The 24829-nt window shown below is 37.3% G+C and overlaps 1 protein-coding gene across 1 annotated transcript in view; it reads left to right on the forward strand.

Annotated features, from left to right (window-relative positions):
- Positions 1-24829, forward strand: part of DNAH8 (dynein axonemal heavy chain 8) — a 357024-nt gene that overhangs the window by 39877 nt on the left and 292318 nt on the right. Inside the window, exons 8-12 of the mRNA XM_038553950.1 lie at positions 3474-3650; positions 4426-4539; positions 9494-9601; positions 12257-12358; positions 19552-19698. Of these exons, the coding sequence (XP_038409878.1) occupies positions 3474-3650; positions 4426-4539; positions 9494-9601; positions 12257-12358; positions 19552-19698 (648 nt within the window). The remainder of the gene's footprint in view (positions 1-3473; positions 3651-4425; positions 4540-9493; positions 9602-12256; positions 12359-19551; positions 19699-24829) is intronic.

Here is a 24829-nt window from a genome sequence, read left to right on the forward strand (position 1 = left end):
ACTTTCTCACAGAATCCCTCCCCATAAAAAATGAAATGTGCTGCATTCCTGAAAGTATTCACTTTGAGGCTAATTACTATCTGTGAATAATGTTGTAATCGGAATTAAACATCAAAAGGGTTGTTTGATTTTGTTAATTTTTAAGGTCCATTTTCATTCTTTAATTCAGTTATTCAAGCTAAATAGACTTTCAGCCATGAAACTATGTCTAGTATCCTTTATTTAAGGAGATGGGGAAGATTGTGGTAAGATTAGGAAAGAGTTCCATATACTATGGTTAAAATTGAAGCAAGTAATTGTTTCATGTATTAAAGGAAGAACCTTCATAGATCTGAAAAATCAACTATGTATTTTACTTTGTATTCTTAAAACATTCCATCACAATTTATATTATGTGAAGTTATGGGTCACCTGGGTGGCTCAGAGGGTTAAGGATCAAACTCTTGATCTAAGCTTAGGTCTTGATCTCAGGGCTGTGAGTTCCAGCCCTACGTTGGGCTACATGGTGGGCATGGAGTCTACTTAAAAATAAATAAGTAAATAATGTAAAGTTATAAAAATAAAAAGTACAGAAAATAATATAACAGTGACTCCTGAAACAATGACTCCTCTGAGACTAAACAGATACTGTTTGCCACATTTGCTTCAGATCTGTTTTATTCTCACAAAAGCCTCCAACCCATCCCTTTTCCCTCCCTCTATATTACTCACCGTCTTGATGTTATTATCTCCTCTCATTCCTCTGAAAGATTATGCTAAATGAGAAAAAAATTAACTGCAAAATTATATCTAATGGTGTTATATCATTTATGTAAAGATTTTATTTTTCTTAAGATATTATTTATTTATTTATTTATTTGAGAGAGAGTATGAGCAGGGGGAGAAACAGAGAAGTAGACCCCCTGCTAAACAAGGAATCCAATCCTGGGACTCTTGGATCATGACCTGAGTTGAAGGCAGACGCTTAACCAGAGACACCCAGGTCCCCCTACGTAAAGATTTTAGTCACAAATATATATTCTATGTTTATATGTAATGTATAGATATAGTTTATTTTTATATATAATTTAAAGCTTATGAATATGCAAATGCAATAAAATCATTCACGTAACTACTGTCTAATATTCCTATATAAAGAAATCAGTTTTCTATATGAATTTTTACACCTTAAAGACACATTTATATCATGTCTAATATCCTCTGTTTAAGGAGGTAAAGAGGTTTATTCATCCATTACCTCAGAAATCCATTCCCATTTCTTTCTTTTTGCTATTACAAACAATAATAATACACATTCAATGAATACCTTTATCCAGATCTCCTTTGCACATATTCTGGAATTTGTCAGTGGAATTGCTGAGAGCAGTATAGCTAGATCTTTATTCAGTATTACAAAGCCTCCCAAGCAGTGGTATATTAACTTATTGTATTTTTACAGAAGTGCATAAGAGTTCCCATTTCTTCAAATCTTTTGTTACACTTGGGATTGTTAGATTTTTAATCTTTGTCAGAATGTTGGGTGAAATATCTTATTTTCATTCCTCTGATTTCTTTGAGTTCAGTGGCTTAGGTTTCCTCTTTGTTGAGTTGTTTGTTCACATTCTTTACCTAGTTTTAGTTCAGATTGTTCAATGATATCTTACTGAAGTTTTGGAGTTTAAGTAATATTTTCCAGATGTTAATCCTTTGTTGGTCCTCATTGTGTCCTATTTTCAACTTGGTATGGTGTCTTTAGTCATGTAAAAGTTTTAAATTTTAATGTAAATTTATTAGTTATAATTTTTAAAAAGATTTTGTTTATTCATGAGAGACAGACAGAGAGAGGCAGAGACATAGGCAGAGGGAGAGAAGCAGGCTCCCTCTGGGGAGCCTGATGTGGGACTTGATCCTGGACTCCAGGACGCTCAACCACTGAGCCACCCAGGCCTCCCTATTAGTTATAATTAAATCTAGCTTCAACTTAGCTACCCTCCAGTGGCTAGAAACTTTGTGCTTTATGGATTTCATTTAAGAAAGTCTTGTTCAGTATTATGAAGATATTCTCTTAAGATACTAATTTATTCTAAATAGTGAAATATACAGAAATGAATACAATAAAGTGAACAAATTACTGTAAAATGAACACTCCTGTATTTTTTTGTACAAGTTAAGAAGCAGCATTTCCAGCACCTTACAGTCCCCATGCAGCCCTCTTCCCAATTTTAAGTCCCTTTTCTTCCCCCTAGTAGTAGCCATTTCCTTGACAGTTATATTTAGTTGCATGCTTTTGCTTTATAGTTTTACCCTCATTTACTATATATCTTTTTAAAGCTTTGCCATTTTGTTTTTAACATTTAGGTTTTTAATCCATCTGGAATTATTTTTGTGTGTGTGTGTGTGTGTGTGTGTGTGTGCAGGGTATGAATCTGATTTTGTCTTTTTACATAGAGTTAGGCAATTGTACCCCCAAACAGCCCATTGTTTCCTAACACATTTTTAGTATCACTTCTGTTATATATCAGATTTCTAAATCCTACTTTCTATCCCACTGGTATACTTATTTGGGCTTTGCACTCATGTAATACTGCTTTCATTTCTGTAGTTTTTTATTAAATATTTGGCATGGCAAGTCCCTTTCTATATTTTTCTTCAAAATCGCATTGATTGTTTCTTGTTAATTGGTCTTCCAAATTAATTTTAAGACTAGTTTGTCCACTTTCATGAAAAACTGTATTGAGATTTTGATTAGTTTTCCTTAAGTGTATACATTAATTTAGAGAAAATTGTCATCTTTATATGGTTTTTTTTACATCCATGAACATAGTATATCTCTCCATTTATTTAGATCTTCTTTTGTATGCTGAAAGTAAGTTTTCTAGTTTTATTCACAAAGATATTGCACATCCTTTCCTAATCTCCAGATATCTTATCATTGTTGTTACATGTTACAGCAAATCCCTTTTTTTTAGAAGTCAGATTGCTAGATGGCTTGTAAAGAAATAGTACTGATATTTATGTATACATCCAGTAATCTTACTGAATTATTCACTTTTACTAATTGTAGAAGTTTATCTTTAGATATTCTTGAATTTTAAAAATGTGACAAATCATATCATTTTTGATTAAGCTATTTTTGTTTTTTTACTTCCAATTCTTATGCCTTTTGTTTATTTATCTTGTTAGGAGACTTCCATTACCAGATTGAATAGAAGTCGGTGGTGTTAGTAGCAAACTTGTCTTGTCCTTGGTTTTAAAGTGATATTTTCTAAAATTAAATCTTGAAGTATGAATTTTCTGTAGATATTTGGTAGATACTACTTATCATGTTGAAGAAGGTCCCTTTGTTTTTACTTTGCTAAGAGATTTTAATATTATTCAGTGTTGAAAGTTATCTATATTTTATTTATAAGCTTCCTTTGAAAAGATGCAAATAATAAGGTTTTACCAAAGAAGAAAGTAACATTTCTATATTCTGTGAATTCTTTTGATTGCAGGTACTTATTGAGAGTAAGCAGATGAGAAAAAAAGCTGATGACTCAGGTCCACTCACTGAATTGGAGCACTGGAAACGCATGTCAGCCAAATTCAATTACATCATCGAACAGATTAAAGGGCCAACTTGTAAGGCTGTCATAAATGTACTTAATGTTGCACACTCCAAACTGTTGAAGGTAAAGGCATTTTTTAAAATTGTTATGTTTCCAAACAACAAACTGCAAAATTACCCTTTTTGAGCTGCTTCTTCACATCCTATATTGGAACCATGCACTTAGAAGTGTTAAACTTTGAATAAGGCTTTCTTATTTTCCACAACTATTTCTCACAGAAGAAAAGGAAATATAGAAATAAAAATTTATTTCTCAATATTTTCACTCCAATTTTGATAATAGTACTATTAGGTGATTGTCATTTATTTTTAATTTGTTTTTGAAACTGTGAATCAATAAAGGATCATGGAGGTAAAGAACTATATACAAAGTCAAAAGGAAAAAATATTCTCTTAGGATACATCTCCTGCCCATTATTCCAAGTTTGGTTTGATTCTTTCCAGGTCCTTTTCTTTTGCTGTATTCTTCTTAAAAAAACAAAACAAAACAAACTGTATGTAGCTATATCCTTCTATCTCTCTATATATATTCTATTGTCAAAGTCCCAAAATAATGTAATGTCACAAATAAGTAACCTAGAAAAGTCACTCCAGATAGAAGCAAGTCCATTTTAAGCCTACAGACAGGATGTTAATTACCAACAGAATGAGTCTTCAGCTTTAGCAAATCATTAAAAATATTTATAATAACCTTAAGTCTTAAATAATATAAGAAAAAGCTATATCATTCACATTTTAATATCAACTACTTGAGGGAAGATAGCTTGAATTTCTTGATTAAAATGAAATGCAGTGATATATTTGGATGTTTTATGATATTCTTACATATTTTTTCTTAGAATTGGCGTGATTTGGATGCAAGAATAACAGATACAGCAAATGAATCAAAAGATAATGTCAGATATTTGTACACTCTAGAAAAAGTATGTCAACCTCTCTACAACTATGACCTAGTAAGTATGCTTTTTAAAGTGTAGTTTGGAAAAAAACTCATTTAAAAATAACTGTGTAATATATATGTATTGGGAAATGTATACTGCAGACAAGTTGCTTAAAAGATATACTTTCCTGTTATATAGCTATCATGAATCATAAACTCATTTAAACCTACATTTAAATATTTGATATTATTATAAGTATGATCTCATTGGTGAATTAAACTAATTAATGCATTGATGCATAATAAATTACTCCAGAACTGATTGAAATTAGCTTTTACTACATCACAGTTCCTGTAGATCAAGAATCCAGGCATAGCATAGCTTGAGTGCCTCTGCTTCATGGTCTCTCATGAAGTTGCAGACCAAACTATTAGCTAGGAATGTGGTTTCATTGCATGTGGAGGCTGAGAGCTGGAGGGTCCACTTCTGAGCTCACTCACATGGTTGTTGGAAGGCCCCAGTTGTGCACCACATGAGCCTTTCAATAGGGTAACTTGCTTCCCCTAGGGTGAATGATCCTGGAGTGAACAAGAGAGAGTGCCCAACCAGCACTACCCTGATAACAAAGCACTACAAGAAAAGAAAGTTACATATTACTATTCTTGATGAATGTAGATGCAAAAATTTTCAACAAATATAAGCAAACCAAATTCAACAGCACATTAAAAGGATCATACACCTGACCAAATGGGAATTATTCCTGGGATGCAAAGATGATTCAACATATGCAAATAATACATGTGATATACAGAATAGAATAAAAGAAAAAATTGTGTGATCATTTCAATAGACGTAGAAGCATTTGATAAAATATAACATGCTTTCATGACAAAAACTCTCAAACCTGAGTACTGAAGGAATGTCCTTCAACCTAATAAAAGCACATATGGGGATCCCTGGGTGGCGCAGCGGTTTGGCGCCTGCCTTTGGCCCAGGGCGTGATCCTGGAGACCCCAGATCGAATCCCACGTCAGGCTCCCGGTGCATGGATCCTGCTTCTTCCTCTGCCTATGTCTCTGCCTCTCTCTCTCTCTCTCTCTCTCTCTCTCTGTGTGTGTGACTATCATAAACAAATAAAAAAAAAAAAGCACATATGACAAGACCACAGCTATCATACTCAACAGTAAAAACTGAAAGCTTTTTCTATAAGATCAGGAGCAAGACAAGAGTGCCCAGTCTCGCCAATTTTATTCAACATAGTACTGGAGGTCATAGCTAGAGCAGTCAGATAATAAAAAGAAATAAAAGGCATTCAAATTGGAAAGGAAGAAGTGAAATAGTTTCTGTTTGTAGGGATGTGATACTGTATATGGAAAATCCTGAAGAATCCACCAAAAACTATTAGAACTAATAAATTCAGTTAAGTTGCAGGATACAGAATTACATACAGAAATTAGTTGCATTTCTATACATTAACCACAAAACATCGGAAAAGAATTAAGGAAAATAATCTCATTTAAAATATCATCAATAAAATACTCAGTAATAAATTTATTCAAGGAAATGAAAGATCTGTACCCTGAAAGCAATAAGACTTTGATGAATGAAAATGAAGACAAAAATAAATGGAAAAATGTCCATGTTCATGAATTGGAAGAATGAATATTGTTAAAAATTTCCATACTACCCAAATCCATCTATAAATTCAATGCAATCCCTATCAAAATTCCAATGGCGAGCGGCCCAGATGGCTCAGTGGTTTAGCGCTGCCTTCAGTCCAGGGCGTGATCCTGGAGACCCAGAATCGAATCCCACGTCGGGCTCCCAGTGCATGTAGCCTGCTTCTCCCTCTGCCTGTGTCTCTGCCTCTCTCTCTCTCTGTGTGTTTCTCATGAATAAATAAATAACAAAACAGAACAAAACCAAAGTTCCAATGGCATTTTTTTTTTCAGTAATGGAAAAAAAAATCCTAAAATGTGTATGGAACCACAAAAGACCCCCACTAGAAAACAATCCTAAGAAAGTAGAACAAAGTTAGAGACATTGCACTTCCTGATTTCAAACTATACTGCAAAGCTATAGTAACCAAAACAGTATGGTACTGGCATAAAAATATACAAATAGATCAATTGGACAGATACAAGAGCCTAGAAATAAATACTTGCATATATGATTAAAAAAATTGACATGGGAGTCAAGAATACTCATACATGTCATATATATAATAATAATTCATATATGTATATAAAATGTAATATTATTCAGCTGTAAGGACTCCTGCCATTTGTGGCATGTATGGACCTTGATAACATTATGTGAAGTAAGTAAGACAGACACTGTATGATCTCACATGTGGAATCTAAAAAAGTCAAACTCAGGGAAACAGAGAGTAGAATTTTAGGGTTGGGAATGGAGAAATGGGAAAATGTTGGTCAATGGGTACAGAATTCCAGTTGTAAATCAATAAGTTTTGGGAATCTAATGTATATCATGGTACCTTTTATCCTTTCTTTAGGTAGAGAGAGGAAGTCAAGGAAACCAGCATTTGTTGAGAAGTTAGGGCAGAGTTTCCCAATTTTGACTGGGTGTTGCCTCTTTTGTGAATCGTATGTATGCAGGAGAGTTGTTACCTGGACAGTTGTGGGGTTTTAAAAAATACTGTATTTATTTACTCATGAGAGACAAAGAGAGAGGCAGAGACAGAGGCAGAGGCAGAAGCAGGCTCCATGCAGGGAGCCCAGTGCGGGACTCGATCCTGGTACTCCAGGATCACGCCCTGGCCCTAAGGCAGGCGCTAAACCGATGAGCCACTCAGGGATCCCGACAGTTGTGTTTTTAAAGGTGTCCACAGTCTTAAAAACCTCTGGTCTTTTATTGAAGGCATTGTACCACATATTTTCCATGAGTTTTCATTCTGTTCACACAACAATCCTCATCTTAAAGACTAGGAAACTGAATTTGTGCTTTCTAGAGCTATAACTCATGAGAATGAATTTGTGTCTAGCATTCTTCGGCATTATGTGTCATTATTTGTTCCTACTTCTCTATGCTGCTCCTTCAAGGTATTCTCTAAGTTAAAATTCTTTCAAAAATAATTTATATTAGTGTCTGATACACATATTCAGCATTCTTCATTCTAATTTTTGAAGATAGTCAAAGCCTTCACATCCACACTGCCATTGGCTACATGGTTTGGTTGACCAAACTTTTGAGGGCAGGGTAAATGCTGGTTTCATCCTAGAGGCAGGGAAAGAGGAAGAGTCTATGTTCCATATCACTCAGATTTAGATAAGAGGGATGTGTTTAGGGGTGGTTCATTCCCATCCCAAGAGGACATCAGTAGCCAAGGAGTTTAATGTGAGTGAGGATGGAAAGAAGTGGGGTTGAGAGTCTTGGGCAGGCACAGTTCTTAGGACCATTCAGGAATCCATCCTCCATGAAAGAGAATAAGTCTTTTAATGATTCCATAAAGAGATGATGGATTTTACTTACAACTTATTTACACCCCTAGTACTAGAACTAGACTTCTGTTGGGGACCTTTTAAAAAAAAAATCTATTTTCCATAAGAACATGTTCTTTTTAGATGTTTATATATATAGGACCACGAGTAAAGCAAACCAGATTGTGTGGTGATAAAGAAATATGGCTACTGTTTAGCTCTCTCAGTAGCTCAATGACTTGATTCCCCAGCTTTACAGCATGTGCAATTGAAATTTGTGTCTAAGAAAAATCAGAATTTTCACATGTCACATACATTTGCGGTTACTCACAAGAGCTGACAATGCAAATCTTAAATACACACGTAACCAAAGCCTACTCTAGGACTACCTGCAAGTAGATTACAATATGAAAAATAATAGATGAGGCTCATATACCAAAATGTTAACATTTGTAAAGCATAATGATGGGTATAAATGATCATTATATTATTCTCTGTATTTTTCTATTTATTTAAAACTTTTCATTATAAAAGATAAATTCGGAAGTAAGATAAAATGTTTTTTATTGTTATCAAGACCTCTAGATATTTAGATGTACTAATTTCAGCTTCTTCATTGGAGAGACTTATTTAAGTTTATATAATTTTCAAATCTTTTAATTCTGGTGTTCTTTTAATCCTAGTAATTTAAAAATGTTATTCAATTGCTCTAGCCATGGATATATCTTTATTATTATTATTATCAATTATTATTATTATTTTGTTGTTATTGAGCTTTTTACATTCTCTGATGTGGGAATGGTTTCCACTTGTTGCATGTGCATCTGTTCCACTCTGCTATGACTCCTCCATAAGCTTCCTTATACTTGAATTTCTTCCAATATCCTCTGAAACTAGTGACATTCAGTAAGCTTGTTGAAAGGTAAATTGAATTGATTAGTGGAAATGAGTTCTAGTCAGATCTCTGTTTTTTTTTTTTTTTTAATTTTTATTTATTCATGATAGTCACAGAGAGAGAGAGAGAGAGGCAGAGACACAGGCAGAGGGAGAAGCAGGCTCCATGCACCGGGAGCCTGACGTGGGATTCGATCCCGGGTCTCCAGGATCGCGCCCTGGGCCAAAGGCAGGCGCTAAACCACTGCGCCACCCAGGGATCCCTAGATCTCTGTTTTTAACCACCTTTCTCATGATAAGCAAGTCACTTTACCCCTCAAGATAGCAGGTTTCTTCATCTTTAAAAAGATAATCTTGAACTATTAATCCTTAAAATCACTTTCACCTCTGAAATTTACTTTTAAATGAACTAAGTTCAGATGTACAGAAAAACTACAATGATAGTACAGAGTTCTCTTCACCCAGTTTCTCCTGTTAATATCTTGCATTCCCTTGGTACATTTGTCAAAGCTGATGTCCTTTTTCTGTTCCAAGATCCAGTCTAGGATGCTACATTACGTTTAGTAAAATTTGACTTTAAGATAAAAATGTTACACTTTTTTATGTGTGTTTAGAGTTTTGAATATTATAGGATATTGGTTATTAAAACTATGAATATGTGATGGAATTCACTTAATATATTTCAATTTTAGGTTTCCATGGCACATGGAATACAAAATTTGATTAATGCCATCAGAATGATTCACAGTGTGTCACGATATTATAATACCTCAGAAAGAATGACCTCATTGTTTATCAAGGTGAGTTTCCAAGAGAAGAAATCATACGTGTAACCCTGTGAAAAAGTTAACAGTACTTTCCCTCTAGGCCAGGGAAGGGAAATGGGAAGTTTGGATGCGTCTCAGAGTTCTGGATTTGAGTACTTCCAGTGGACAAGAAAAGAAAGGTATTGACTGGTCAGTTGTACTTAATTGAAGGTGTACCTTCTTGTCAGAGGTAAGCCCTCAGACTTTTTGTTAAGTTTCCTTCCTTCCTTCCTTCCTTCCTTCCTTCCTTCCTTCCTTCCTTCCTTCCTTCCTTTTTAAAGGGAGAGAGAGGTTGGGAGGAGGGACAAAAAGACAGGGAAAGAAAGAATCCTAAGCAGGCTCCATGCTCAGCATGGGGCCCAATGTGGGTCTTACTGTCATGACTCTGAGATCATGGCTGACGCTATTCTAATTTATTCATTTCAAATGGTTTTGCTCAAGAGCTAAGAATTGTGTCCATGATCAACATGCTTCTTCAGCCTTTCCCACCAGCACTGTAATTTGTGTAAAATCTTCTGTCATGACATGTGGTTCATTACTTAAATAATTTGAAAAACCATCCAAGAGACACATGACTAAAATTTCTTTGTTATTCAGGCAGAACATAAATATAAAGAGTAACAAACACATTTCAACTCTCTTCTTTTAAAAATCAAGCAATAGATCTAATCATTGTCCATTTCTTAAAACAAGACAAGAACATTAGGATTTTTCCCCAACCCTTGTCTCTTTCTTGCTATATATGTCCCACGCTGAGATTTCTAGTTCTATATTTCTGTTAACATTTTTAAGCTGTCTTGTCTAATATTTTGCTAACATGAATCCACATGTGTTCAGACTAAAATCTAAGCATTGCTAATTTCTTTGATCACCTCTGTTTTGTGATTTCCACATCTTTCTCCATCTTGGATTCATTATTTCTTTGGCTGAAAAGTATTCTCAAGTGGTTCTTTCAGAGAGAGTCTATGTGTGAATTTGTGCATGTCTGAAAATAGCTTCATTTCGCTCTGCCACTCAAATGTTAGCTTGACTGGATTCCAGGTTCAACATAATATTCTCCTGGAAACTTGAAGATATTGTTGTCTTTTATCTGGTACTGTTGATGAGAAATTTGAGGCTAATCTGATTCTTTTTCTTTTGTAGGCAACCTGTCATAATCTTTCAAGAAGTCTTCAGGATTTTTTCTTTTTCCTTGAACTTGTAAAATTTCAAAGTGATGTGGTTCTTTTTACACTTATGCTGTTCTATACTTGCTGGATTGTTGCAATCTAGACAATTTTGTCTCCATTCCTGGAAAATTTCCCTCCTTTGCCTTTGAGTATTCCTTACCTACTTGTCCAATTTGTTCTGTCCCCTTGAATCTAACTTCCATTTCTCTTAATATTTTTTGTTTTGTTTTATTTTGTTTTGTTAGTTTCTGTCCTTTGACCTTCTAGCTCACTCATTTGCTCTTCATTTATGTCTCAGTTGCTTCATTTATGTCTCAGGTCAGTTCATCAGCAGAATTTTTTATTTTGATAATAGAAATTTCAGTTTCCAAGTTCTCTGGGTTTTTTTTCATGATGTAAAATACTCTCATATCTTTTTCATGGATTAATTTAGTTAATAAAATATATTTAAAAATATTTTACATCTTTTTTTTGGTATTTCCTCTTTGTTGAGTTTAAAGCCTCTGTTACCATGTTCCTTTTCTTTTCTTTTTAAAGATTTATTTATTTAGAGAGAGAGCATGAGAGAGTGTGAATGAGAGGAGGGGCAGAGAGGAAGAGAGAGAATCTCAAGCAGAATCGTCATTGAGTACAGAGCCTGATGTGGGGCTCGATCTCAGGACTCTGAGATCATGACTTGAGCTGAAATCAAGAGTCTGTTACTTAACTGACTGAGCCACTCAAGTGTCCCACTGTGTTTATTTTCTTTACTTGCTTTGTGATTCTGAGTTGTCTGCCTATCTCTGTATTTAACTCCTAGTTTGCTTCCAATTCTGTTGCTTGCGATCTATCTCTTGTGTGTGTTTGGCAGGGGGTGATAGTGGTAGGGAGTGTGAAGAGCTATTTCTTTGACATGTTTTCTGGGGTGCAGTAGCTTCCTGGAGCATGGTTCACACTCATGTCTCTGTCCTGTCAATATTTGTCATTGTTGCCCACTGTACAAGCTGCTTCAAATTCGGTGTGTAGGGTCACAACCAAGGGTCATCTCTCATTGTCTCCCACCTTGAAGATTTCCCATAAATGTTCCACCTTCACAGTAACTTTCTCCAGAACTGGGTTTGGTTTTCTCTAGTCTTTTTAAAACTTTTCTCTCCTGTAGATTCAATCTTTTGTGCTTTCCGTATTTTAGGAATTCTCAAAATTTCTTTACTTCAGTCTGCCCTCTCAGTCTAACCTCTTGATCATTTTTTCCTCCTCAGTATTTTGGGGGATGTGAGAGATGGTTAACTTTAAATTTAGTTTGCATGTTGAAGGATGGTGAAGAATCACAAATTTGAGTTTTCTCGGTTTCGACTAGAATGTGTATTTCTTTATTTTTTATACTGTGATTCATTCATCCCATACATTTACTATTTATCATATTCTTTATTCTTGTGGTTAAAAAATCTTAAATTTTATTTCTCTGTTTACCTATAGCTGTTTTGGCTTGTATTTACTTTAGGTAACAAATCAAATGGTTACAGCATGTAAAGCATATATTACTGATGGAGGAACTGTCCATGTATGGGATCAGGAAACACCAATCGTATTAAAGAAAATTCAGGTTTGTCTGAATATCCTTGTTTTCATAAAGTAAGACTTTTCACCATCTGACCCATTTTTGTTTACTTTGCTCATCCACAAAACATGTTAACTTTGAAAAAACATTGTACAGAGTAGCATGAGAATATAAAAGGAGCCTCATTAAAATCATTTAGTACTTTATATTTATATTTGGTACTTTATATTTAGTACTCCTTTGGGGTATAATTTAATCCTCATCTTCTCCATGGCTGCCTGTATTGGACGCCTCTTGCTGTCTCATATTCCCTGGTCCCCACCTTTCACTCCAGCCCCTGTTAATTTCATTTTGTTGCCTTTTTGTGTTGGCTAGGACTGTATTTATTCGTAAATTATCAAGGTGATTGTTGGCATCTGGTGTTGATCTTCTTTTGGAAGAGAAAGTTTCTGACATTTCTAACATTTCCCTATTTTGATGCATTCATAGGTTTTAAATACATCGTTGACTAGATTGAGGAAGTTCTGTTCCTAGTTTTAATACTAGCAGAAGTTATGAATGGGCTTTGAAAAAAATTTTTTCTGCATATATTTATTGAGATGCTTATTAGAGTCTTCTCAAGCTGCTAGTGTGATGGACGACATGTTTAGGTTTTCTAAAATGAAACTTTCCAGGTCATGGTGTAATTTTTAAAAATTCTTTGTTTAAAACACTCTAACATTTGGATTGCTACAATTTTGTTTAGGAGTTTTTGCAATTGTATTCATGAGAGATAGAGAGCCTGTAAATTTCCTTTCCCATACTGCCCTTGTCAGTGTTTTCAGCCCTGAGGTCTCAGAAGGAGTGGAGGTGGAGGAGGTGAAGGTAGTATTCAACCCTTTTCTATTCTCTGGAAAAGTTTGCAGAAAATTAAAAGGATATGTTTTTTGAAAGTCTGCAGGAAATGACCACACCCAGAAGGCTACATCCAATTATTGGCTGTCCTCATGAGCTGCTCCCTGGGCTTTATGGAGCCAAGGCACAAGGCTGGGACTGGGAGGCAGAGCCAGAAAGGATGCTCAGTGCCGTCCAACTAGTATATGAAGCACTGCACTCACAGAGTTTTATCTTAGCACTGCCATCACCATGCTCTGACTCCCGGAGCCAGAGGATAAAAAAGAGTGGTGAGAGGGAACAGAGGATGAAGAATTATTAGTTACTGAGACAAGGAACCCTAAGGGACCGCATGAGAGAAAAAACTGTTTGCCCCTTTCCTTTGCTTCTTTTCCAGCTTCTAATCCTGCTAGGACCTACACCCTCACCCCACTCTACACATGCCTTATAATGCAAATAGTATATGTTCTTGTAAGGGACAAAAAGATCATGAGATCTTTGGAGTCTCTGAGCACAATAGATGATATCTAAGGAATGGCCAGGCAGAGCCATCAAGTGCCTATTCCAGAGCACTAGCACTAAACATCTCGATGCCAAGACCCCTGGCTTCAGGGAATGAGTGCCTTATGAAGGACACCTGGACCCTGTTCTTGTTCTGGCCAGTTTCCAGATGAGTAGGAGGATACCTGCACCAGACCACAATTGCCAATAAAAACTCCAGATCCCAAGCAAAGACAAGACGTGTGTCTTTCCTTTCTGAGTCTCCAGGATGATCTGCTCTCTCTACATCTTCAATAAACTCTGCTTTCACCTCCTGCTGGCTTGCATTTGATTTCCAACCTGGGTGAAGCCCGGGACCCTCTTGGCTAGTCCTGTGGGAGTCCCCTCAGTCCTCAGACCTGGTCTGCCTGCATCATTAGGATAGTTTCTCAGGCTGAACATACTTGATCCCAAAGACTGGAAGAACCAGGCTTATTTTGTGGTTCTTTGACTTGACCATGTAAGACACAGAGTTACACAGAGACAGAGCAGCCGTGTTAAAACATCACTGAAAGCAGCTGGTGACTCAATAAAAGGAGATAATGGCTACTTCACAACTACTGGTATAAAGAAAGCTTATGAAAATATCTGATCCAGGGAAAATAAGAGAATCTAGTAGATAGAGCTTACTTTTCGTAAATCAATTCTTTCTCGAAATAAACCAAAGGACAATTTCTTCGGAGTGTTTTCTCCAAGGCTTGAAAGGAATCCTAGATAGTTAAATAATTAAAAGGCCCCAAAACTTGGTGATATGAATTCATCACTTGAAGACGTAGAGGCATTTTATTCCTTCTGGTATAATTTTTACTCCTGGAGAGAATTTTCATTTTTATTTATTTATTTAAATTTTTAAAAAGATTTTATTCATTCATGAGAGAGACACAGAGTGGGGGGCAGAGAGAGAGAAGCAGAGACACAGGCAGAGGGAGAAGCAGGCTCCATGCAGGGAGCCCAATGTGGGACTGGATCCCAGGACTCCAGGATCACTCCCTGGGCCAAAGGCAGGTGCTAAACTGCTGAGCCACCCAAGGATGCCAGAATTTTCATTTTTAAATGAAGAAGCAAGATGTCATGGTGTCAGGATATGGATTGAAAAGCAGGACAGAGCAACAGGGCCACCAAGAAAAAAAAAAAAACTGAAATGAATGAGAACATTAATTGATAATGCATGTAGCCATGATGCAAGGATAAACAAATTCTAAAGAGAAAAAGAAAAAGCCAAGAAAGAAAAGGAGAAAGCAAGCACAAGAGGAAACAGAAGGAGCCAGAAGCTAAAGAAAAATCAAAGTAAGCTGAATCAGCAGCTGCCTGGATTGCTTAAGGAGAGAAGAGTAGAGGTCAGACAATAGGCATTATCAGCAAGGAGGGAAAAGATACCCAGAAAAAAAAAATCCACTAACAGGAAAAGACAAAAAGTTCAAAACTCATAGAAGACCTGGAAGCGCTTTTCTGAGAATGAGACGGAGCAGGTTAGAAGGAGGGAAGAAGTGGAAAAACTTTCAGATAGTTCCAACTAGCAAGCTTCCATATTTAAATGAAATGCATCAGCATCTACAAAAGAAGTAGGACACTAAAGGAGGGCACTTGATGGGATGAGCCCTGGGTGTTATACTATATGTTGGCAAATTGAATTTAAGTAAAATATTTTTAAAATGCAAAAAAATAAAAATAAAAATAGTAATAAAATAGTAAATAAAATATTTCTAATACTAAAAAAAAAAGTAGGAATGGTTGCTTTGGTAAAGCAGAAGAAACAAGCAAATTGGAAAAGAGAGAGAGGAAGCTGAGGCTTATATGTGATAAGCATCTAAGAATGCAGTGAAACCAACTGCCGAAGGTGGAAATGGCCGTAAAAACTGTTGGGAAGAGAATTGATCTGCAATTACTAATTGAAGTTGTGAGCTTCCTTCCTGGAATAAATTCAAGATGGGAAGTAAGGACTGTGGACTCAGTTCTAGTGTCTGTGTGTATTGGTTTCCCCATATCAATGAGGGATTCTTGGACATTCGCTGAGTGTCCTACAGTTTAACTCAATTTTGTCATCCCATCCCACAGGTTAAATCCCACAAGAGTGGGGCTTCAGATCAAGTCCAGATTGTCATATGTGCTTTTGACTGACTGGCTGTAGGTTGGAAGTTCCAATGACACCCCCAGACCTTGAGTTCCAGTAATTTGCTAGAGTGCTTCACAGAACACAGAGAAACATGTTATTTATGAGATACTGGTTTATTATAAAAGAATATAACTCAGGAATAGGCAGATGGAAGAGGTACATATAAGGCACGGCATGGGGATAGGGCATAGAGCTTGCATGCCCTCTCAGAGTGTACCACCCTCCCCAGATCCCCATGTGTTCACCAACCTGGAAGTTGTCCCCTCTTTTTGTGTTTTTATGGAGGTTTCATTATATTACATAGGCATGATTGATCAACTCCTTGGCTATTAGAATGATTTAACCTTTAGGCTGCTCCCCACCAAATTAGGGTGTAGGACATTCCTGGTTGTTCCCCTGGCAACCAGCCTCTACACTTAGATGCTCCCAGAAGTCACCCCATAATGTAAACCCAATTGTGGTGGAAAGGGGCTTGTTATGAATAACAAGATACCCATTTTACCTTTACGGCTCAAAAGCAATTTCAAGAACTGAGGACAAGGGCAGCCCAGTGGCTCAGCGGTTTAGTGCCGCCTTCAGCCCAGGGCATGATCTTGGAGACCAGGGATCGAGTCCCACGTCAGGCTCCCTGCATGGAGCGTGCTTCTCCCTCTGCTTGTGTCTCTGTATCTCTCATGAATACATAAATAAAATCTTAAAAAAAATTAAAAAAAAAAAAAAAAGAACTGAGGACAAGAGGCCAAATCTTATAACAAAAGATGCTCCACTGTTCTTGTAATTTGGGAAATTGCAAGGTTTTGGGGAGCTGTGAGCCAGGAGCCATGGATAAAGACCAAATATTTATGAGAAATATATTTTGGTCATCAGAATGACCAAATATATGTATTTCTTATAAATCACAATATTACAGGAAGCTGTTGCCGACCACATGAACACATATTCTTTTTATGGATTTGGCCAAAAAAAGTCTCCAAAGTCATGACCTGCATCATAAGATAGCCCTCTACAGGGAGTCATGCGTCAAGCTGACTGTACAACACCTTTGGAACAATTTGAGAGTCCGTGCACACATTTCACCTCTTGGACAACAGAAGAACAGAAGCTTTTGCAACAAGCTTTGAAAACATATCCAATAAATGCACCTGAAAAAAATAGCAGAAGTAGTGCCTCACAGGACAGAAAAAGACTACCTAAAATAATATAAGGGACTTATTGAAATGGTAAAAGCAAAGAAAGATGCTCAAGAGCATGTTCTGATTGCAAGTAGAGGCACAACATGACTTAGCAATAATCTTTGTCATGTGTACATTTAAAAAATAAAACCAAATATTGCACAAAAAAGGCCCGATAGAATTCATCTTTTAAGTCACCTGGGCTTGACATTTTCCTTGTGGAACGATTTTAAAATTGTTTACTTTTTTGACAATTAGAGTTTTAAAACTGTGGGTGAAATTTACATAACATAAAATTTACTATTTAACCATTTCCAAGCATATGGTTCAGTGGCATTACATCTCCAGTATCGTGCATCCATCGTGACTATCCATTTCCAGAACTTTTGCATCATCCTAAACTTAAACTCTGTAACCACTAAACAATAACTCCCCCAAATTCTCCTCCCCACAGGCCCTGGTAACCTTAATTCCATTTTCTGTCTCTATGAATTTCCCTATTCTGGGTACCTCATTTAAGTGGAATTGTATATCATTTGTCCTTTTGTGGCTGGCTTTTTTTCCCTTAGCATAATGTTTTCAAGTTCAGTCATGTCGTAGCATGTGTCAGAACTTCATTCCTTTTTATAGCTAAGTAAATTAATGTTCCATTGTGTGGATACACCACATTTTTTTTAAAGATTTTACTTATTTATTTGTTGATGGTAGACATAGAGAGAGAGAGAGAGAGGCAGAGACACAGGCAGAGGGAGACTTGATCCGGGACTCTAGGATCGCGCTCTGAGCCAAAGGCAGGCGCCAAACCGCTGAGCCACCCAGGGATCCCCCGATACACCACATTTTAAAAATCCATTCGTCTATTGATAGACATCTAGATTGTTACCACCATTTATCTATTGTCAGTAATTCTGTTATGAACGTGTGTGTGCAATTATCTGTTTGAGTTGTTGCTACCAATTCTTTTGGGTATATTCCTAGAACTGGAACTGCTGGACCATATGGTAATTTTATGTTTAATTTTTTTAGGAACCACTGAACTATTTTCCACAGTGGCTGTATCATTTCACATTGCCATCAGCAATACAGGAGGGTTCCACTTGCTCTACATCCTTGCCAGTGTTTGTTATTTTCCGTTTTGTTGATAATACCCATCCTGATTAGTGAAGTAGCATCTCATTGTAGTTTTGATTTGCATTTCCCTAATGGCTAGTTTTGATTGAGCATCTTCTTATGTGCTTATTAGGCATTTGTGTATCTTCTTTGGAGAAATGTCAGTTCAAATTCTTTACCTTATTTGTCCAACATGAAGAGACTGAGTGGTGAAGAGGAAGTAATGTAAGGTAATTGTTATTAGATGGTATATTCCATGAGGGTTAGGGGTCTTATCTGTATTCCTGGCATCTCAAGGAGTTCCTAACACTTGGTAGGCACTGATAAATTATGTTGGTTGAGTGAAAAATAATCAATGACCTTGAATGGAGCAATTTGTTGTTTTGGAGATTGAAATAGAAGATGGAAGATGTGTCATAGTTAGAAGTAGGTATGAGACCGCTAATGCACGCATCTGAATTTTAATAGGAATCACCTGGGAACTTGTTAAAAATATAGCTTCCTGAGTCTCACAGAAATTCTGATTTACTGGCTGTGTAAGGCAGAAAAATGCCCCCCCGAAGGTGTCTTAATCCCTGAAACGTGAATAAAATATTATATGGCAGGATGGGGGGAATAAGAGTGTTGATGGAATTAGGGTTGCTAATCAGCTGACTTTGGGATGGGGAGGTTATCCTGGATTATCCAAGTGTGCCCAATGCAGTTGTAAGAGGGCGATAGAAGAGTCAGAACCAGAGAAAAGGTATGGTGGTAAAAATTTGGCCACTGGTCGGTTTGGAAAAGTTTAACATTATTTTTAAAAATGGTTCATTTTTTTTTTTCCAGGAAATGTTAGCTTGACATGACAGAGAATTCCTACTGGATCCTACAGAACATGTCCTTTTTTATATTTCTAACAGGTCCACCAGCCTGGATGACCTGGCCAGTGGGATAGCTATGGTCAAATTCTAGGGTTTCAGCAAAGTACTCATCAAAGACCCGAGGATCTTCTTGTAGAGAAATGGTGGTTGGACGACAACAAATTAGTATTGCAGAATCTTACTGTTTTACATACCTGTGTGTAAAGAATGCTGAAGAAAAGACACATACAGATAGATGAGTGATAATAAATAGAATTGAGAGATAATTTCTGACCTCCCAGGAGTTCTTATTAGCCATAGAAATGTTCAGTGTATGGCATACTCTCGTAACAATAGAAGATAAGGGAAGTACTGATAATGAAGAAGATGAAAATATGATATCAATTAAGAGAAACTATATTCACATTCCCAGGCTTTTCAATATTAGGCAGAGAACTTTTAATGTTAACAGCAACAGCTCCTGTTGAGCGGCTGGTGTGATCAATACTGTGCGAGGACAGATTCTTCTATTATGGACTCCTGAACAAACTCTCATCACCTGTTTTCTCCTTCCTTTTAATTTTCTCATAGGATTGCATTTTTCTATTCAAGGAATATCAGACATCTTTTCATAAAAAGAGGAAACAGATTTTAGAATCCTCAGGGGAAAAATCTTTTGAGGTTTCAGAAATGAATATATTTGGAAAATTTGAAGCTTTCTGCAAAAGACTAGAGAAGGTAACCATTATGCAGTCACTGTACCCACACTCCCCCCTTACTCCCTGGTTATTTTGTACTTTATGTGGTACCATTAAGAGTTACTGACCTGGGTCTCTTGTCTCACTATTGATGTGAATCATCTCCTATTACTTACAGATCACTACATTTCGGTGTAACTTATTTTTCAGTCCTGATTCAGTCAGCTATTGCTGACCTTCCCCTCTCTCAAGACCTCAATTCTACCTCTACCTATGGAACTTGACTGTAGAAGCTTCTGTGTCTAACAATTATATTAGGCTGAGGAAAAGTATGTGGTGAAATGCCCACAGTACCTGGCAGTACCCAGGAGTAGTGTAATATCTGGATGTATAGACCCCTTCTCTTTCTAGGTCAGTGAAAATGGTATTTACTTGCACACTGTGTGGGGGATGCCTTTGCTGGACAGGAGCCAGTCAGACACTAGTTGGCAAGGAGTGATTTTTTTTCAGGGGGTATCAGAAAGGCCAGCCCAGAGGCTTCTTGGAGTCAGCTTTTGAAAGTGTATAAGGATAGCACATAGGTACCACCCCTCCGATTCCCCCACCAGTTTGCCAACTCCCTACGTCCTGGTAATATTTAGGATTCTGTTCATCATTTGTTGGAAATTGTTGAGGGCATCAACACAGGTTGAAAGGCATCTCCTAGACATGTCTGAAAGGTTTTTATTTGTAACCTCCTGATCCAGCCAGGTTAGGAAAGTATGGGCAATGAAGAGAGCCAAGTTATCAAGTGGGGTCCTTCATACATACCTGTGTGGGACTGTTTTATGTTTGTTTCTTTGGCAGCTTTATTGAGATATAATTTACATACCTTTTAATTCACCAATTTAAAGTGTACAAGTCAGTGTTTTCTAATATAGTCATGGATATTGTACAACCATTATCATAGTCTAATTTTAGAACATTTTCATTCCCACAAAAAGAAAGCCTAACCATTAGCTGTCACACTCTCTTCTCCCCTCTACTCACCCCTAAATAGCCACTAATATACTTTCTGTTTCTATAGATTTGCCTATTCTGGACATTTCATATAAATGGAATCATATAATATGTGGTCTTTTGAATGGCTTCTTTCCCAATGTTATCAAGGTTCATCCATGTTGTGGCATTACTTTTTATTTCTGAATCATATAACTTTATGTGGATGTCACATTTTATTTATCCACTCATTAATTGATGGACGTTTGGGTTGTTTCCACTTTTTGGCTAGTATGAATAATGCTCCTGTGAACATGTGTGTACATGTTTTTGTGTGGACATATGTTGTCTTTTATCTTGAGTATATACATAGGATTGGAATTTCTGGGCCATATGGTAACTTTTTGAGGAACTACCAAACTATTTTTCAAAATAGCTCTATCAAAAAAAAAAAAACAAAAAAAAAACAAAATAGCTCTATCATTTTACATTTTTCTTTTTTCTTTCTTCTTCTTCTTTTTTTTTTTTTAGAAAATTGGCAATGACGACTTATTTATTTATTCATAGAGACACACAGAGAGAGGCAGAGACACAGGCAGAGGGAGAAGCAGATGGAGGGAGAAGCAGGCTCCATGCAGAGAACCTGGATCCTGGGATTCCAGGATCACACCTTGGGCTTGCAGGTGGCGCTAAACCTCTGAGCCACCAGGGCTGCCCTCATTTTACATTTTCACCAGGAATGTATGAGCGTTTTGATTTCTCTACATCCTTGTCAACACTTATTATTGTCTACCTTTTTGAACTTAGACTAGAGAGAGTGAGTAATATCTATCTCACTATGGTTTTGATTTGCATTTTGCTGATGACTAATGATGTGGAACATTTTTTAATTTGCTTATAGTCTCTTTGTAATTCTTCTTTGGAGAAATTTATATTCACATTCTTTGCACATTTTTTATTTGGTTATTTGTGTTTTTATTGCTGAGGTTTTTTATATATTCTGGGTATGAGTCCCTTATCAGATATTATATTTTCATCCATTCTGTGAGTTACCTTTTTGCTTTCTTGATGGTGTCCTTTGAAGCACAATAGTTCTTAATTTTGATAAAGTCCAATTTATGAATTTTTTTTGCTGTTTGTACTTTTGATACCCTATGTAGGAAACTGTTTCTTGGAGCTGTTTTGTGAACAATAGAGATTTCTTGGGGAAAAATGTCCAATTAGGAGGATATCAGCATGAAGGCCCCATTGGTCAGACGTGTTCCATAAAGATGGTTGATGTTTCTTAATGCACTGTATTGTAAACCTTGGGGTATATCCTGGTTATTCTAAAATTTTCCAGGAGCTAGGACCCTTATCAACTTGAGTGTAGTTTTACTCTTGGTAGAGTTTCAGGGTTGGACCTTAATGGTGAGCCCATAGCAGTAAAGATCTTTGGTGGCAGGTTTAATCCTGGGCATTTTAGGCACCTATCCATGAAGTAGCAGCCCAAATATTCCTGATGCTGGAGGGAGTGGGTAGTAATGGCCTGTTTCACTAGCTACTTACCATATTGTACCTCTAGAGAAGCCCTGCCTCTAATCTTAAGGACACAATTTCATACCACAAGGACTCAGCAACCAGAGGTAATGCAGCACTTCCCAGAGACCTCACCTAAAGTGCGTTCTGATTGCTAGGTAATCCCAATTCCCCTGTACTAAGAATCCCTTAGTTGATGGGCATTACTCCCATATGTAACTGGTGAATATTGGTATCCAGGTTTGCAAAGATGAGGCTATAAAATGTACCCTCAAGTGTGTCCAGGCTTTTATATAATCTCCCAGAGGTGGTTACTGAGCTGCCTGGATGAAATTCTCGTGATGAGTGGGCCACAGTTGGGACCACTGTTGGGCTACCTCTGTAAACTCTGAAATCGTAGATGAGGAGACTCAGGAGGACAGGCTATGTCAGAGCCCATTGGGGAAAGCAGAGTCAGATGTCAGGATGAATAAGTGGCAAAGTCATAGGACAGACAGCACTGAAGTTGGGGTTGGAGAGCTCGCAAACCTCAGAGTTCGACAGAAATATTTAAGGAACAAGTGAGGAAGGTTCCAGTGTGTCACTAGGTTGCCTGAAGTGCACCTTCTGTTGGTAGGTGGAGACTTGATGGTGCATTAAGTGTTAGTCTGTCCCAAAATGCCAGAATTAAGGAGGTACAGTATCTTTTGCTGTGTCTTTCTCTTGCTGTCATATAAATTTTGGTGAATATTGGTGTTTCCCAGAGCCCTGTCTTTAGTTTTGCTTTCGTCTCACCCTGACTGTATATGGGAGAGATTAGAAAGGATGGGAAGCTGGTATTGCTTGGGGGAGATTTAAAGGGATTGGAGTCTAGTAGGTGGAGTAGGGCAACACTGAGATGAGACAAACATAGCAAGTTGAGAACTGGAAATGCTGCCAAGGCTGGTGAGCAAAGAAGGGATTGCAAGTTGGTTGTCAATCTGAGGAGTCAAAAGCTGATAAAGAAAGCTGGTGAAAAAGCCAAGATGGGGACAAACAAGCAGGCGTGTGGTCCCAGTTGATCACCATGACTGGCTTTCACGTTGTTGCTCTGTGGTGTTGGGAGTGTGGGAGACACACTGGTGAAGTTCGAAAGGCCAAGCACTGACTGCTGTCTGTGCCTCTTGATGACTCTTCATCCATCATGGACAAAATGGAGGATGGCTTAGTGACAGGAATTCCATCCCAGTGTTTGGCCCTTGGGGTGGCAGACTAAGGGATAACGGGCAGAGTCTTGGCAGGTTAGAAGAGCAGAGCATGTAGGAGTTTGAGTTCTTTGGTTTGTTTTTGCTTTTTAAGGTGAGTGGCTTTTTTGTGTAGGCAGGAGATCCAGTTACTTCTCGTCTTTACATACAATATATACAGCATGCTGCATTGCAGGGGATCATATTTCTTCCAGATTTGGGCTGGCTTCTAGGATGACAGCAGTGTTTGGAAGTGTATAGAAATAGTGGTGTGAGAGTGAAAGTTGCTCTGAAAATGGTGGTCTGGGTTGACATGTGCAGGGAGTTTATGTGAATTCCGCTGGCTTGGTAGATGGACTGGTAGTGTTGTCTTCATGGTGCATAGTATTCAGAAAAATCCCTTGAAAATAGGTTTATTTTCTGTTTGGCCCTTGGACTCATGGGCCTGCCCTGGAGAGCTTTGAGCATTGTTCTCCAGAGCAGGAATCACAGTGGGGAATCATTGATGAAGATTAAGAAATAAGTAACCTGTAGATATGAAGGAGTGTGTGTGTGTGTGTGTGTGTGTGTGTGTGTGCATGTGTGTGTGTGTGTGTGTATAAAGTAGGTGGTGTTGGCACATCAAGGTAGAGACCACCATTTGTGCAGTAAAGTTCATTTTGAGGGTTTCCCAAGGCTCTTTAAGGGTCACAAGTGACTGTATTTCAAGCTTCTTGGGCCTTCAGCTGCCTGAATGCAGGCAAAAGGGAAAACAGATGTGGATTTATTTAGTTTTACATATCAGAACTGTGGCAAGAGCCAAGAAGAACACTAAAGCTTTTGAATTTATTGATTCAGTGACATAGTTTTCAGAAAATTCTCAAGAGCGAAAGGATGAAACTATTCAGACATCTGTAAGAGCTTTTACTCAAAGTCTTTTCTTTCCCCTCTTGAGAGAGAAAATGATCAAAATCAGAGAAATGTAGTCAACTCTCTCTGGATATGATAGAAATAGTCTAAGAGTAGAAATGATTGGTGACAGATATTTGTCTTCTATTTTATCTCCTCTGACTGGTTTTAGCTAAATGATTCTAGAGGCTGTTTATTGTTTTTTTTTTTCTTTCTTTTTCTTTATTTATTTTAAAGATTTTTTTAAAAAAAATATTTATTTTGAGAGAGGGGGAATGTGTGTGTGTGTGTGTGTGCGCGTGTGCATGCCTAGAGGAGAGTGGCAGAAAGAGAGGGAGAGAGAGAAACCCAAGTAGACTCTGCACTGAGTGTGGAGCTGTGCTCCCATCTCACCATCCTGAGATCACTAACTGAGCGAAAACCAAGAATCAGACGCTCAACTGATGGCACCACCCAGGTGCCCCTATAGATTTTATTTTTAAGTAATCTCTATACCCAGCATGAGGCTAGAACTCACAACCCTAAGATCGAGAGTCACACACTCCACTGACTGAAACAGCAAGGTGCCCCTTGGTTTGTTTTTTC

This window comes from Canis lupus, chromosome 12 (assembly GCF_011100685.1).
Source record: "Canis lupus familiaris isolate Mischka breed German Shepherd chromosome 12, alternate assembly UU_Cfam_GSD_1.0, whole genome shotgun sequence".
Lineage (NCBI taxonomy): Eukaryota > Metazoa > Chordata > Mammalia > Carnivora > Canidae > Canis > Canis lupus.